Source organism: Ambystoma mexicanum, chromosome 13 (assembly GCF_040938575.1).
Source record: "Ambystoma mexicanum isolate Mex_15411 chromosome 13, UKY_AmexF1_1, whole genome shotgun sequence".
In the NCBI taxonomy this organism is placed as follows: domain Eukaryota; kingdom Metazoa; phylum Chordata; class Amphibia; order Caudata; family Ambystomatidae; genus Ambystoma; species Ambystoma mexicanum.
Window position 1 is genome coordinate 692,107,699 of NC_090938.1, and position 16,772 is coordinate 692,124,470.

The 16,772-nt window shown below is 44.5% G+C and overlaps 1 protein-coding gene across 2 annotated transcripts in view; it reads left to right on the plus strand.

Moving 5' to 3' along the window:
- ZPBP2 (zona pellucida binding protein 2) overlaps positions 1–11,443 on the plus strand; it is an 854,148-nt gene extending 842,705 nt beyond the window's left edge. Inside the window, exon 8 of one of the 2 annotated variants that reach the window (XM_069634766.1) lies at positions 10,223–11,443. In XM_069634766.1, the coding sequence (XP_069490867.1) occupies positions 10,223–10,320 (98 nt within the window). In that variant the 3' untranslated portion in view covers positions 10,321–11,443. The remainder of the gene's footprint in view (positions 1–10,222) is intronic. The other variant, XM_069634767.1, reaches the window with a different exon arrangement.
- Positions 11,444–16,772: the final 5,329 nt, after the last annotated feature.

Genomic DNA, 16,772 nt, shown 5'->3' on the forward strand with positions numbered 1-16,772 from the left:
TGCAGGGGTTCTATAAATATCCTGTCAATGTGAGTGCCTGTAGAATACCTAGCAGAGAGCTGTATCCTTTTAACTGTGTTTTTGTAGAATGTGTAATTGGATCTTGAACTGGGACATAGGTCAGGTTTGACCCTTGCACCTGTTTTGTTCAACCTCAATCCTGACACTGTTAGACAAAGCTATATCCCTGGTTTGTTCTATTTGAAGCCCAAAGCCCCTGTAGCAATTTCACCTAACCTGCATACCGGAAACCGAAGAGGTTTGATTAAACCATAGGAACATTGAGACCTCTCGAGAGTTAACAGGTAAAGTATAGAGACTTTTGGAAATCATTCTCCATACTTCTGTTTTGCTACTTCCCTCCTCCACCAATCACAGTTTGCTTGTGCAGACAGATTTGCCAACTCTTTCTTATAACTTCTATTATTCCTCGTAGCCCTTCATCCAACACCTCCAGTGTTAGAAAAACAGCTTTTGAACCATCATTTTGGTGCACATAGTGTTCGGTTCATGCTCCATTGTGGCAAGACATTCAGGTGCAGGATCTATTTTCTCAGAAGAGGGTCTCCATTCTCCACCCCTTATTCCTGAAATGTAACTTAGCTTACACTTTGAGATTTATGGTTCACAATCTAGACTATTGGAATGCTGTTTTTTGGCTTGCCTAAACCTCATACATTTGAAGTTGTGAAGATTCCAGAACATGGCAGCAAGACCCCTTCTCATCTTTTGAAACACATGCACATTTTACTGAGGCCTTCAAAATCCCAGAGGGCAAATAATGTAATTGAAAATAACATTCCCTCTAAACACAGCCTTCATAGGTGGAGGACCCAGATCCTCAACCAATGGTCAACCCAGTAAGACCCTACCAGTCTGAGCAGGTTCAGACGAAAGAAAAGGAAGCTAATGAAGTACTTTGGGACACAACTTTGGAACAAAAGGCTTCACCTACTGAGAGCATTTCCAGAAGAAACTTAAGACCTTTTTCTTAATACAAACCTTCAATTACTAATATTTTGCAAAAGGACTCTCCACAGAGGGATCGTGTCCTGATCAATCCCTTGACTGCCAAATCCATATCAGCACTCACACGTTTAAATGGCACCCTACTATCATGATAGAGAGGTCACATTTTGACCTTTAAAATTGCTGGATATTGAAACAAATCAGACTGTCTGTTCCTCATCTCCAGAGTCCAGCATTTACACCACACGGAAGCAACTGCAACACTGCATGCTAAGACTTACAAAAACTATCTTTAAATAATTAACAAACAAATATGTGTTTTGTGTTCAGCAAGGAAGGCGTATACCCAAAAATGGTACAAAAATAAATTGCTTTGTATTCCAGACAAATCTTCTCCTTTCTGGCTTGCACAAGGTAATTTCCTTCTCTACGTAATGGGCCAATACAAGGATGCTAGTCAGTTCTTGTAAAGATCCTCTCCTTGCTACTGCTGCATACCTAGTTCAAAATGTTTTATTGTATTTCAACAGAGATAACAGTAGACATTACGTATCTAATGCCAAGGCCCTTGCAGAGGGAGACAATTTGTTAAATGACAAAGTGAGAAAGTATATACTACATAAGTAAATGACCAGGCTGTAGGTACGCAGGGAGGAGCCACAACATGCTAAGAAAAGGCATAGAATGTTAGAAAAAAGAAAACATTAACGATAATCCGTTCAAAAGAGAAAGGCTCTATTACATAGTGTCGGAAAGGTCGGAATACATTATATAATACAGAGAAGTGTGGTGTTTATTACAAAAACATTCAAGATACTGTTTATATGTGCGGTTGCGCTCCTGTGCCTAGAAACTAAGGTACAATGAAAACTCTGATTGTAATGTTACTACTGAAAAGAGGCTTGGAGAAAGAGAAATGAGAAGAAGGAAAGGAAGAAAGTAGAGGTGTAAAGGAAGGGAGTATAAGGAAACCCATCCTATGTTAACTACTATAAGGTTCAGTAACTGGCGCTAGTAGGTTTTTCTGCGATGGTGAAGGTGTATGTGTCACAAGTCTCTCCCCTTCCCACCTGTCTTTCCTGTTTGCTTGCTACTTTGTTTTGTGACTTCCTCTGCACGGTCCGGGATTTATATATGCCCGCGCGCGGGTCTTTGGATTCCAGCGTGCTTCGTTCAGTTTGTCCAGGACGGAACCAGGAAGGAAAAATGTCCGCGCGCGGAGGCACGGAACCCGTGGCTCGAGCGCGGGCGAAAATCCAGGAAGTTTGGTAAGTTGAGGGATGAAAGGAAAAAAGAGGAGGAATCAAGGAACCGGGAATAGGGAGATCAGGAAAATAGCCCCGACGAACTCCAGCAGCACACGTCCAGCTACGGCGAGCAGTAGCGTTGAGACGCGCAGAGCCGTGGGTGAGTGTCTGTTTTGTAGAACGTAGAGCATGTAACGCAGAGACTGGTAAGCAGCGTTCCGCATCAAGCGGCCATGTTAGAAGGATTACTGAGTTCAATCCCCTATGTGTCAGGGACCACAAAGTCCAGAAGGGACGCAGACAGCGGTTCATGACAGTATGCCTCCTCTGAAGTCCAGCTTCTCCGGGTTTGCCTGGATGTATAAGATGGTATCTTCGAATCAGCTTGGGAGCATTCATGTTTGACACAGGTTCCCAGGTGCGCTCACTGGGAGGGTACCCTTTCCATTCGACCAAATATTGTAGTTGACCACATCGGTATCTAGAGTCACAGATTCTGGAAACCTCATATTCGAGTTGGTCATTGATAATCACAGGGGTAGATCTTGGAGCCGTTCGAGAGGTCTGAACATATGGTTTCAATAGAGAGGTGTGGAAGACAGGATGGATCCTTTTCCATGATTCTGGTAGCCGAAGTCGAAAGGCCACTGGATTGACGATTTCTTTTATAGAAAAGGGCCCGTAATACCTGGGAGCCAGTTTATTTGGTCGCAGATGTCGAGGAAGGAGTTTCGAGGATAACCAGACTTTATCGCCTACTGAGTAAGAAGGCCCAGGTCTTCTTTTGGAGTCGGCATGATGTCTAACGTCTTTTCAGGCCTTTTTTAAGTGTTCCTTTGCTTCTTTCTTTACATTAATAAGGGTTGCAGTCCAGGAATCAACCGTAGGAACTGGGGTAGGGTGTAGGAGATTCCGGCGAGTTCAGATGAGGATGGCAGTTTGTATAAGGTGTAAAATGAGCCATATGAGTGAACATATCAATGGTAAACATGATTGTTGTGTATCCCCTGGAAGATGGTAGTTCCACGATAAAATCTGTGGCGATGAATTCCCAGGGTCTTGTTGGTATTGTTGGTTGAAGCAGTAGACCTGCCGCTTTCTTATTATCATATTTGTTCTGATTGTAGACTGCACATGCCTGGATATGGATCCGGACATCCTCTTTCATCCTCGGCCACCAAAATTGTCTTTGTATTGAACAGAGGGTGTTGGTGATGCCACGGTGTCCTGAATGAAAAGTATCATGACATAGGCTTGTGATCTTTTGCTGCAGTCCAGGAGTGGGGATAACCAAGCGATTGTCCTTGAACAGATGTCCGTCCCTTGTCTTGAGTTTCCATTGATTGTTTCTCTTAAACTCCTTCCAGGTTTCAGAGGACTGAGTTTGAAGTCGAATATCCTCCAGGAGGGTGATTGCTTGGGCAACAAATATTGTGTGGGGAAACATTTTAGGAAAAGTCTGATCTTCAAGGGTTTCGTAATCAGGACGTCTGGATAAGGCATCGGCTATTATGTTGTGTGTTCCAGGGACATGATGGATTTGAAACTGATATTGAGCAAAAAAGAAGGCCCAACGGGCTTGACGACTGTTTCTACATTCTAGGGATTGCAGGACTTGAAGATTCCGATGGTCTGTGCGGACCTGTACCGGGTGTTTGGCTCCCAGGAGAAGATGACGCCAATCAGTGAAGGCTTGGCGGATGGCTAGCAGTTCCTTTTCCAGGACGGAATAATGAGTTTCACTGGGAGTCAAGGTGCGAGAAAGATAGGCGATGGGGTGTTCTAACTCATCATCAAGTTCCTGTTTTAGGACTGCACCGATGGCGTAGTTGGAGGCATCAGTTTCCACAAGAAAAGGGCGATCAATGTCGGGTTGAGCTAGGATGGGAGCTTGAGTAAACTCCAACTTCAAGCGTTGGAAAGCCGTATCTTGGGCTGAGGTCCACTGAAAGGGGGTATCCTTCCTTAGCAATGTAACAATAGGATGTACAATCTCCGAAAAGGCTGGTATAAATTTCCGATAGAAGTTAGCAAGCCCCAGGAAGGATTGAATTTGTTTTACAGTAGTTGGAACGGGCCAGGATAGTATGGAATCTACCTTTGAGGGTTCCATTCCAATCCCCTTAGGGCTAAGAACGAATCCGAGATAGTGAACAGTTGATACATGGAAAAGACACTTCTCGGGTTTGGCCAGGAGCCAGTGGAGTAACGTTGTTAAAAATGTTGAGCGGGACATGACATCTGAAGAAAAGGTGCCCCAGCCAAATGAATGGGGACAAAATTGTGTGCCATGAAAGTTGGGGGGGGACAAACACCCCCGCCCCCCCTAAAATTACACCCATGCCAGGAGCTTATGTTCACGTAGATGTTGTAAAACTGCCTTTACGTGTTCTTCATGTTTCCGATGGTCCTTCGAGTATATCAGTATGTCGTCCAGATATACAATGACGAAGAGGAACAGCATGTCTGAAAACACCCGGTCCATAAAACGTTGGAAGACCGCTGGGGCATTAGCAAGTCCGAAGGGCATAACCAGGTATTCAAAATGGCCAAAAGGTGTTCTAAAGGCTGTTTTCCATTCGTCACCTTCCTTTATACGAATTAGATGGTAGGCACCCCTGAGATCTAATTTTGTGAATACTACTGCACCTCTTACTGCTTCCAGGATATCCGAGAGGAGAGGCAATGGGTAGCGGTCCTTGAGAGTACACTGGCTAAGGCCTTGGTAATCTAGACATGGTATAAGCTCTTTGGTATCTTTCGTGGGAACGAAAAATAACGAAGCGCCCGCCGGGGACTTGGATGGTCGTATGGTGCCATTTTCCAAGTTAGTATCCAGGTATTCCCGGAGGGCCCTTTTTTCAGGTTCAGATAAAATAAACATTCTCCCCAAAGGGATCACTGCTGAAGGCTCAGTATCGATGGCACAATCCTCGGGCCTGTGAGGAGGAAGAGCTTGAACGATGGCAGTCGAAAATACATCTGTGTTAGCCTCATAGGCCCTGGGAATTCGGATGATGTTAGAGACAGTGACTGGACTCTGCTGGTTTTCTTGCGAGTTTTCAGAGGACTTTGGTAAGGAATCTAGGAATAAGCAGTGGGACATACAGTGTTCAGAACCAAGAAACAAGGAGCCTGCTGCCCAATTGATGTAGGGGTTATGCTTCTGTAACTAGGGCCTGCCTAGAACCATCGGATAATGGGCAGATCTTATGATGTCAAATTTGATCCTCTCTTGATGGTGATTTATAGAGAGTAGGGCTTCTTTAGTTTGAAGGGTTATGGGTCCTGAAGATAGGGGTCTTCCATCAATTGCCTCTACTGGTTGCATCGTCTCTCGAGTTTTATGTGGAATGTTGTGAGTAGTGACCCAATCATGATCTATGACTGTACCCATGGCTCCGCAATCTACTAATGCCAGAATGCGGTAAGATTCTTTCTTGGAAGGCGATAGAAAGGCCTGAAGAATCACAAGCTTGTTTGGTCCAGGAGAGTTCAAGGAAGGAATTGATGTGGAGCAGACATCTTTCTCCCGAAACTGTGCCCCATCTAGGATCGGGAGCTGCCGTTTCCCGAACGCCGTGGAGGAGCAATAGGGCACTCTCTGACAAGATGTTTATCAGAGGCGCAATACATGCAGAGACCAGTGTGAATATGGAGCATCCTTTCTTGTGGGGTAATGGGTCCACGGAATGCCCCCAGTTGCATGTGTTCTGGATCTGAGGTCGGAGAAACTGCGGGTTCTGGGCTAGAAGGATGGTCTACGACAGCTTTTTGGAATGATGATTTCGACTTCTTTTTCTCTGCCTTTCTTTCCTGGATTCGGAAATCAATTTGCAAGGAAAGGTCCAAGAGGGCCTGGAAGGAATTAGGGCGAGCTACCCTGGCTAGCTCGTCCTTTATTTCTTCATTCAAGCCTCTGCGAAACAGAGTGAAGCTAGCGTCTTGGGACCAATCAGCTTCCTTCATAAGTTGTTTGAAACGGGTGACATGGGTAAGCATATCCTGGGATCCTTGTCTAAAATCAAGTAGACTTTTCTGAGTGCTGTAACCTGCTCAGGACGATCAAACATGGCCTTTAGGGCTTCCACAAATCCATTGTAATCATCCAGGAGGGCGTCGCCCGAATTGACTAGGGGAGGGAGTTGCCCAGGTTAATGCGTTGCCAGTGAGGTGTGATATCATAAACCCCACCTTTGTTCTAGGGGTGGAAAAGTAGTAGGGCTTGAAGGTGAAATGCGCCAAGCATGAATCAAGGAAGGCACGAAGGGTCTTTGGAGAGCCATCATATTTGTCCACCACTCCTCCCAATGACACACTTTCCTTGGTAGCAGAATCACGAGACAATACCAGCTGCCTTAAGGCAGCATTCTCAGCCTTAAGGTTTTGCACTTCTGTGGTGAGTTCCTGCATGCCTCGCATGAGGTCTTTAACCGCAGCTTCCATCCCTGTATCCGTATCGATTTTTAGGCGTCTCAATCTGTCACAAGTCCCTCCCCTTCTCACCTGTCTTTTCTGTTTGCTTGCGACCTTCTTTTGTGACTTCATCTGCACGGACCGGGATTTATATAACCCCGCGCGTGGGTCTTTGGATTCCAGCGTGCTTCGTTCAGATTGTCCAGGATGGAACCAGGAAGGAACAATGTCCGCACGCGGAGGCACGGAACCCGTGGCTCGAGCGCGGGCGAAAATCCAGGAAGTTTGGTAAGTTGAGGGATGAAAGGAAAAAGGAGGAGGAATCAAGGAACCGGGAATAGGGAGATCAGGAAAATAGCCCCGAGCGAACTCCGGCAGCACACGTCCAGCTACGGCGAGCAGTAGCATTGAGACGCGCAGAGCCTCGGGGGCGTGTCTGTTTTGTAGAACATAGAGCGTGTAACGCAGAGACTGGCAAGCAGCGTTCCGCATCAAGCGGCCATGTTGGAAGGATTACTGAGTTCAATCCCCTATGTGTCAGGGACCACGAAGTCCAGAAGGGACGCAGACGGCGGTTCATGACATTATGTTAAATTGATAGGGTCTCTTTAATGCATTAGACCGGTTGAAGGTAACTCAGAGATCCATGTGCCTTATGTGCTAAGGGTTGCAGCATGGAGTCGAGGGGGTGGGGCGGTGAGCCCAGCTAGGACCGGTAACGAAATAACCCACGCTCTAGAAAATATTGTGCTAGATGGAACTGTCAGGGGGGTCTCTAGCTAGAACTATTGCCACATAATAATTACAGAGGTTTGCGGACTTCTAGGAAATTGTTATTAGATGTGAAGCTGGGGAGGGACTTGCATATGAAATTATCCAGAGGACTCCAGACTTCTGAGAACTTCAGAGTTTCAATGGTATCTCCACATAGTTCTTTTTCCAATCTGCTGCATACCTGAACTCTCCAGAGGTCTGATTCGTTTTTTACTTTCTGAATTCATGTGTTTGGCAGTTCTTGGTTAAAAGAATGCCTTCTCTTCATCGTGGGGTGTCCGCTGTGTCATACTCTCAACAAGTCTGTGATTCTTTCAAAGAGAACTCTTAAGTCATTAAAAGACCCTTTAAAGTCCTCATAGAGAGACATTGTTATTGGTATCACGGAATTGGCACTGGTGTGTCATTATAGGCCGCCTGGACATCATTTTGAGAAGAGCCTAAAAGGACCCCCTAGAAGCCAGATGATTCTTTTTCGTTTTTTGCACTTATGGCCCCTCTGTGCCATGAAAGCTGGTCCTGAAGTTGGCACTAAGTGGTGCTTAAAAAGAATTCTTGCCACAGAACAGAGGCATTGGACTGGGAAATAATTACAGGAGCAGGTGGAAGGTTCACCAGGGACTTACCCAGGAGATACAGAGACCTAGAGAGCACAGCTGTGCCATTGAAGGTAAGGACACTGTCCCTCAATGTGATGTTTTGAAAAAAAGAAACCCACATAGGCCTCAAATCAGCCCAGGAGGCCTCTGCAGTTCACGGGGTCTTTTCTTATCATAGAACATAGAAAATACCTTAATCTAGTGTTATTTTGTATCCCCTGGCTTCGTGATCAAGCATTGATAACATGCTGAAGTATTGTGAACTGGAGGCACATATTCTAGACCCCAGGGCTCCCCTTCCTTGTTTGGCATCTATTATTATTATTATTATTATTATTATTATTATTATTATTATTATTATTATTATTATTACAAACAAAACAGTTTACAATCATAGGAGAAAGAACACAGTGGGGAAAGCAGAGAAAAAGGAGCGCAGCCAATTGGCAGAAAGGGATCTACAAGCTACCAGGCGAGGGAACAGTGGGGAGCAGATCACTGACTCTCAGGTAGGGTGGCAATGGAGGGTGTGTGGGCATAGGTGTTAGGGGGGAGCCATTCCTTGAAGAAGAAGGTTTTGAGCTCTTTCCTAAACTGTAGAAGTGATGGGACGAGTCTGGTGTTGATGGGGAGAAGGTTCCAGAGTCTTGGGGTGTAGACAGAGAATGCCTGTTTTCTAGTTCTTTCCTTCTTGCACCATCGGAGTTCAAGTCTGCAAATGGTCTTACTTCTGGTTAGATCACAGGCCTCCAGAGATGCAGAGTTTCTCAGTGGGGTAGCTTGGGGACTTCAGGGTGACAGACTTATAAATGATACAACAGGGTTTGAAGATGATACAGGGTTGCAGCGAGAGCCAGTGCAATTTGATGAGGGTCCGGGTGATGTGATTGGATTTGCTGGGGTCCTTCGATGAGTCATACTGCAGCATGCAGGTCACATCTCAAGGGTGCCAGGGTAGTCGCTGGAAGGCCTTCCAAAAGGCATTGCCACCATCCAGGTGGGGGAGAGGACCAAGGCTTGAACTGCGGATTTGAAATGATTTTCTTGGATGAAGGGCGTAGGAGAGAAAGTTGGTACCGAGCCGTTTGTGTCTTCCTTGCTATGTGCTGCTTGAAGGTGAGGTGTCTGTTGATGTTGAACCTAAGGGACTTGGCGCAGGTGGCCAGTTGGGGTGTGAAGCCCTTGAGGATAATAGCAGAGAGCCAGGCCTGGATTTCAGAGTGTTCGGTGTTGTTGGTCATCAGTAGGAATTCAGTCTTGAAGGGGGCATCTTGCTGTCATATTTAGCTCATTGGCACATTGTGCTCTGCCATCCGGATGTCAGTGTGTAGAGAATGTGGGTTTAATTTGGGAATATAGGTTTGTGTTTCCTGCTCAGGTGCGTTTGATTTCTGCAACCATTGATGCCCCAGTCATCCACCTCACAGGCAGCCTGGTTGTAAGCATGCCTGCATGACCACAAGTGTTTCTGCCATTTCCACACACTCCTCTGTGCCAAGTCTATTTCTTTTTGTTATTAATTACTTCCACACCATGCACCAGGCTCCTGCAAGGTGTTAATTGTGGTATTGGATAAAGCCCCAAGCTGTAGTGGCTGGTAATGGCACTAAGCCCCTGTTAAACTCAGGCTAGCAGGCAGTTACCGGCCCGCTCAGACTGCCGCCGCAACAATTATTACATCCGAAATAATGCCTTGAAATTGCCTTTAGGCCTCTTGCAACTTAATAATGTCTAAGATTTTAAATAGTGTTGCACAAAGTGGAAACAATTGACAACCAATATCTGAAAATAAACCTGAAAGAGCAGAAGAGCAAATCTAAAACCGCATTCTTTGGTGATGAGCGGTCTGGAACTGTACCCAATTTTAACAGGTTCCTGGTGTATTTTGTTTTTTAATTGCCAATTAAAAATACATTATTTAAAATAATGTTTAAAACGCGTTCCCATGTTCAAGCCTGGCTAGCAGAGAATAAATATGCTGAGGTTATGATTCTGCTGGAAAAGTACAGATTATTGTTTCATGCTGTCATGTAATATGCTCTTATACTGTACCAAATCATCACTGTAGTAGTGTCTGAGCACCCAGGCTTGTCCGTGAAGTGGCATTATGGTTTCCTGTTTGCGCAGTCATTGTCTAATTGATGCCAGTAAAGAATGTTTACTAGCTTCTCTGCATAGTAAAGTTGATAATATTTTCATATTTATTTTCTTATACAGTGGTCTGCGATCCTGGAACATACAGCTCTGACAACAGTGCCCACTGTAAGATCTGCTCAAGCATTAGAATCAGCTACTATGGATCAACCGCCTGCTAACAAAACAATGTACAAGACAATCCGTGGGTGTGCTCTAGTGTGTTCAGAGATGGCATCATTATCATGAATGTAAACATACTCGCTGCTCTAAACCTCTCATCTATACATTTTTCTGCTGCATGTTTTTTTCACAACCCAATCAAGTCTTTACCACACCATCCCAAAGGAATACTACAGTGTAAGGTATTATTGTGTTTTGTGTGTGTATGTGCGTTTGAACGATCAGTGAAAAAAACAGCCCATGAAAATAAAGACTGAGCAGTTCTAGGATCCAGGGCCCTCCGCACATCTGAGCTATTTGAATGGCCAAGAGCGAGCAGAATTGAGTAACTGAATAACTCATACTAATAAACAGTTATGAGCATCATTGTGTAACAGAAAATCCTACACTACAGGACATCTGCACAACCACAAGGCGTCTTTCTGCGACTTGGAGCAGCGCTAAGGAATGGACCCAGATTATAGGCTATCTAGAAGTGACTAAAAGAAGCACTTAGTATCCTGCACTACTGGGTATTGAGCTACACTGGCAAACCTGTGAGCAAGTGTTACTAAACTGTGCTGAAAAAGCCTTGATTAACACTATGAATGCCAATTCACTTTGAGAAACACAGAACTACTGTGAGTATTGTACTGAACTGCAAAAACCTTGTAACCTGTGACTATTAGGTTTTTCTGACAATCTATGAGCAAGTTTAAGTTCTGAACCGACCCAAGAATTCTTTAACATTAGTGGCCACAGAGCAACTCTGAGCATTGTTGCAACCAGTAAGCATTGTCAAGCATGGAACCTTCTTGGGCATGGACCAGCCTGACTACAGTTTGTATTCCGTTTAAGAAAAAGTATGCGAAGTACCTAGCCACGTGCATTGAGCAAAGTTTGAGCACCTTTGAGTGGGTTCGAGTCTCACTGAGAAATACTTTCACAGAACAACTATGCTAGGAGCCATGGAAATCTATCAACACTGTGCAGTTATTTGCCTGCCTTTTAATGATGCTCTTTATTGGAAGAAGTGACGTAGTGAACATCTTTTCGTCTCATATCATTGTTGATGAACCTATACCTCTCTCTCTACTTGAACTTCCAGAGTAATTAAAGCTCACCTGCATGACCATTTATTCTAGAAAAGTAATAACTGATAGTTTATCAGAAATCTTGGACAGCTTAAATCGGGGAACAGTTGCAACAAAGACATGATTCCATTTGTATAGATTTATTAGAAGTTTTACAGATAAATAGTGTCTATGGCAGCTGGAGCATTCCATCAGAAGTGCCTAATTATGTAATAAACTGGCGAGCGCATACTGCTCTCGCACAGGCCTCTTCATTGCCATGAAAGCATAAAATAGTAAGTAAAAGGCTCAGGGCAACCACTCTTTTTAAGTGCTTCCATTCTCTTCTCACTCAGGCCCTACGTGTGCTCCAGTGTGCACCTGCTTTATGGTGATTACCTTAGTCACAGTAGTGGTGAATATCTTAACTTCTCTCAATTGTGAATACCCCCTTGAGTCCTAGATTGTTCCTCCCATTCCAGTTCTTGTAATCTTGCATTTAAAACAAGAAAGAGAAAAAGTAAGTTGCAGAATACAAACATCAAAGCATGATTGGATGGACTGCTCACACCTGACATTCAGACTCTCTAAAGCCTAGATAAGTGGTATATCCCCATCCAATGAGCCGGGACCAAAGAACCTTTGTACCTTTCAGGTCTCTAATTCACAGTTTGATGCACTTGCGGTCATGTCCCCTCCCATTTCCCAACAATAACATTGGCTTCCAGAACGTCAGTTCTTTATCCTGTGTCTATATTAAAAGTCAAAGACAGATGCAGGGAGGGCATTGGCATATATATTGAGAGAGGGTGGTGGGGGGCTCACATGTATTAAGGGGGATTGTGGACTAGGATTAAAAGAGTCACTACTTGTATGTACTCCCATGTCCACCCCTTTCCTCCAACAGGTTTGTGATTTGGAAGGCCATTCAGTCAAATGTTTTAATTGGGCTCGATTAACTGAGTGTGGCATAATGCCTAATATTCACAAAGGGTGTATGGAGCAGCCCACGAACTAGCCTTGCAGATAACCTCAAGGGGGCTTGTGTTTGAAAGGCCACCAATGCCATGTTGGCCCTGAACCCATATTCATTTAGGGATTTAGGAATTGTAGAACCCATGCCAGATTAGTATTTTGGAATGCAGGAAACAGGTATGTTGGCTATGGGGGATTTAGTCATCTCTAAAGTAGATAAGACCCACCAAAAGTGTATGTCTGATAGAGAATCGCAATACTCTAAATTAATTTTTAGCACCTTTTCACATCACATCTTGATTGCATTCCTCAAAGGAAACTGAAAAATTGTAGACAGTTAATTATAATTGCATCCACATGTTGTATAGCCATTAGGATATTCCTAAATCCTAAATCTTAATACTAGTAACTGAAAAATGAATTTAAAACATAACGTGTCTTTTTTTTTTAAATCGACAGCAGCTTGACCTTGGTAAATAGAACTCTCGCCCTTTAAACTACCTCTCAGACAGTACCCACAATGCCCTTCATCTGCCATCTCAGCTCGTTTTCGTGTTGGTGCTTTTGTGTGGTGCAGAAAGTGGCATGCTGAATGAGAGAAAGCTTTTAGCATAGAGAGATATGACCTGTGGATGCTACTGGGCAGTGCACAGAATATTAATCCAAGATCCATATCTCTCTGTAGGACTAACATTTGACTTTTATCACTCTTTAAAATTGGGGTTGGTTGTCAGATCATATGGTTGCGCTTGTCAAGGGAAATGGGTTCATAATGATGCAGCTAACGGCGGGGGCGAGTAACACACAACCATGTGTTGCCTATATCTAAATGTGAGTTTGTCGAGGTTCCCCCCCAGGCAGGCGGTCCAAATCAGATTATTGTAAGAAAGGTGTGTTTTGCCAAGTTTATTGGCGACATAAACTCAAAAACTAGTTTCAATTTACACAAACACTCATATTTCCATCTGGGTGAAAGTGTTAGTAAGTGACTTGTTGCACTTTCTTACTCGAAGTACATATTGTATAGTGACATAATTAACAATTGACTCTTATTGGTGGCAAACAGAAAGAACTGCCAACTGTGTGGCCAACAGTTTCACCCACCCGGGATTTATCAAGGCAAACAGATCATTAAGTCAATTTAATATTTTGAGGAGCCGTAACGTCAAAGGAGAGCTAATCGAACATATCAGCTGGTAGGTAATGAGACTTGTATGATCCTTGTTTGCTGCATGCATATGTTGGATGCGGATACCCTTGTTTACAATATTTTTTAAAGGGTAGTTTGAGGAATGTGTTTGTGTTGCGTTGTCTAAGGGTGATACATCAGAAGCCAATGCGAAGGGCTGCTTCCCATGTGAAATATATGTTGTAATATTTATTTATTTGCACCTAGTTAATTCATGTACTTCGTTTCTTCCTGTGGCACTACATGCATGACTGTTCTTAACATATCCATTGAGCTGTGAGGGGGGGAAAGCAGGGGTGCACGATTCTATGGGCCTCATTACAAATCAGGCGGTCCAGAAATAACGTTGACGGAAAACCCGCCGCCACCATTGTTTCCGGACCGCCTGATCCCAACTCCTGCGGGAGGTGATGTTCCCGCCAGGTTTGACCTGGCGGGTTTAACACCGCCCGCCTGCAGGCGGACGAGGAAACACCGGCAGCATTACGAGATGCTGCCGGTGTTTCCATGATCCCCATTCCCATTGAGTCCCAGAGGACTCAATGGGAATGGGGATTAACACCATTCCGCATCCGTGATTCCCGGGAAACCGGGGTTGTAATGCCCCGGTAATTCCGGGAATCACGGAGGCGGAATGGTAATACGAGCCCGGCGGTAACCAGGCAGTTTTACCGCCTCGGTTACCGCCGGACTCGTAATGAGGCCCAGTCTTTTTCCTATTTTCTGTTGGGAGTATTTTTACTCCCTATTTTTTATTTTCTGGGAGTGTTTGCCAATTTGTAGGGAGTAAAAGTGGCCCATACACCCCTTATCTGCAGGGGTGCTTCTAACGTGCACCAGCATTTTAGATGGGCTTTGGGGAGGTGGGAGGGTGAGGCAGGAAATGAATGAAGGACCTGGGCAGTTGAAGGCCGTCCTTGGCAAAAGGACAAGTATCTGGGCAGCTTATGGCGATTTTGGCAAAATAATTCGTACACTGGTATATGATGGCAATGATATAGGTGGATTACTCTTACATCCAAGAAGGCTCTCCCTCTTTGCCAACTAATTGGGGAAGGCTTGCAGGTGGGCCTGAAAACTGCTTTACAGCTGCTGCAATAAGCCATTAATGAAATTTAGAATAAAGAATCCTGAAAACCGGACCCTCCAATATGCACCCCAGTACCTACATTTCCCTATTTAAGAGTTTTTCATGCCCTAAACAACAGTTTTAGTTTTTCCATCAAGTGGTTGCGCCAGGGAACTACTCTCTTCTCCCTCCTTTTTGAGGGTGTCCCTTTTACCTATTTTCAGCCCCATTTAGTGATTTTTAAACTAATTCAAATTATTTTATTTTTTCCGAGTGGCATTGCCTCTTGCAGTGTTTTTGTTTTTAACTGATTTCTCTGGATTTTTTCAAAACATTTTCATAAAACGTTTTGCTACAACTTTTTACAAATTCCTTCTCACTACCAGGGGCATATGCTATATGTCACAGGTTTTAAGGCTTTCATAGAGTGTAGGCGCTCTTTCTTGGCTGACAATCCTCACATGGGCATATGTTACGTGACTCCGAAATCTGCATCCGGTACAGTACTGCACTTCCTTTACAGGCAGCACACTGAGGTCCCTGCAGAGTTGCCTTCAACATTTTCAGGCCGAGTAAAAAGGTCCAGTGCCAAGTTCACTGTATAGTTCATACTAAACTGGCACTGGGCAGACATAGTTACGGGTGTGTCTAAACCGGCTTCAGTGGAGTTCGGCAGAAGGTTCTGTCAGTACAGGTCAGGAAATCACATCCCCAATTCATGGGCTTCCTGCGGACCATTCAGGGACTTGGTGCTCTGGCCTTGCAGTGCACACGTAACCTCTAGGCCTACCAACGGGTTGATGTCACCAACACCACCTGTCCTTTAGTGCCAGAACTCCCTTTTCCCCTGTACAAGGTTATAATGGTACTGAAAAGGGACACTAAGACCTTGGTTCTGCGCCACACGGGTCAAACTTGCTGAAGGGCTCGACAGGTTTTGGCACAATCCCCATGAATGGGCACGGGTTGCAACATCCTTTGGCGGTTGAGCCGGGCTCTCTCCATAAACATGACCCCTTGGCGTTTGGGGCTCTGGTGGTGATAGAAGATTGCTCGGCCAATGCTGTTAAGGTCTTCTTCCGCCCTGCCTTGGGGTGCTGACAAAAACCAGAGTAGCCACAATTGGAAGCACAATACCTAGTATAAAAAGGCCTGATTCCCCAGAACTGGATTAACACTTTCTGAAGAAACAGCACCACAAGAGCTTCAGGATTCCAAGAAGGATCATCTTTTTTCCTTTGCAGGAACTGATTCTTTCCCGGTACCTTAAATCGTTTTTTTAATGATGTGGTTTGTCTAGAAGATTCTGGAATCCCAAGACTTGTTGATTCCAAGCTTTTCTGGACGTTTATTCAGCTGTCTCTGCCTGTGGCCACCATACCAAATGTGTTTTTTTTACCAGATTTCAGTGTCATAGGCTGGTGATTAATAACTTGAAGCAGTTGGTGGTGCCCACAGGTATGATTTTCACAGAAGCCTCTTACAAGCCTAGGCCTCTGTGATGGACTTTTGCTACCTGTAGTGTGGCCTTCTGCTGTTCTTACTTATGGTTGGACTCGGTTACGCTCCTAGATGTTTTGTCTACGGACAAGTTCCTAGAACTTCTAACAGACAAACTTAGTGACAGGGCCCTTCATGACCCAGTCGAGTCAGTGTCTGGTCTTTCTCCAGCAGCGAACAGACAGTTTACAGGTGTTATGTTAAAGGTCTTGGAGGCCTTAGGTCTCGCCCCCACCCTGGAAAAGGCTCTCTAGCTCTGAGTTGTTTGCTAAGCCCAGAGAGTCAGACACATGTATTACATTGAATGCTTCACTTCTTTAGTCTGTCACACCTCCTTGGAGGGAGGCTTTTTTCTGAGCTTACTTCATCTAAACGTTTAGGTGCCAAATACAGGTCCTTGAAGGTGAAAGCTGTTGTCGTGCTGGCTAATTTATCAGGCCTCAGGTAAAGGGAAGTTACTGGCTTTTTGAGTTTCTCACTCCCATAGTTTACTCTTGTGGCTAGTCAACTCTGCCTCTGTTTTGTCATGTTATTTTTCTCAAATTCTTGAAGAAACTGATATATTAATAGATCTTTTATATCAGGATGGATCTGAAGAATTTGCCTTCCCTTTGAGTTTGGCCAAAGAGATGTCTCGTCAACAACTGTTACTCAGAAGAAATATGA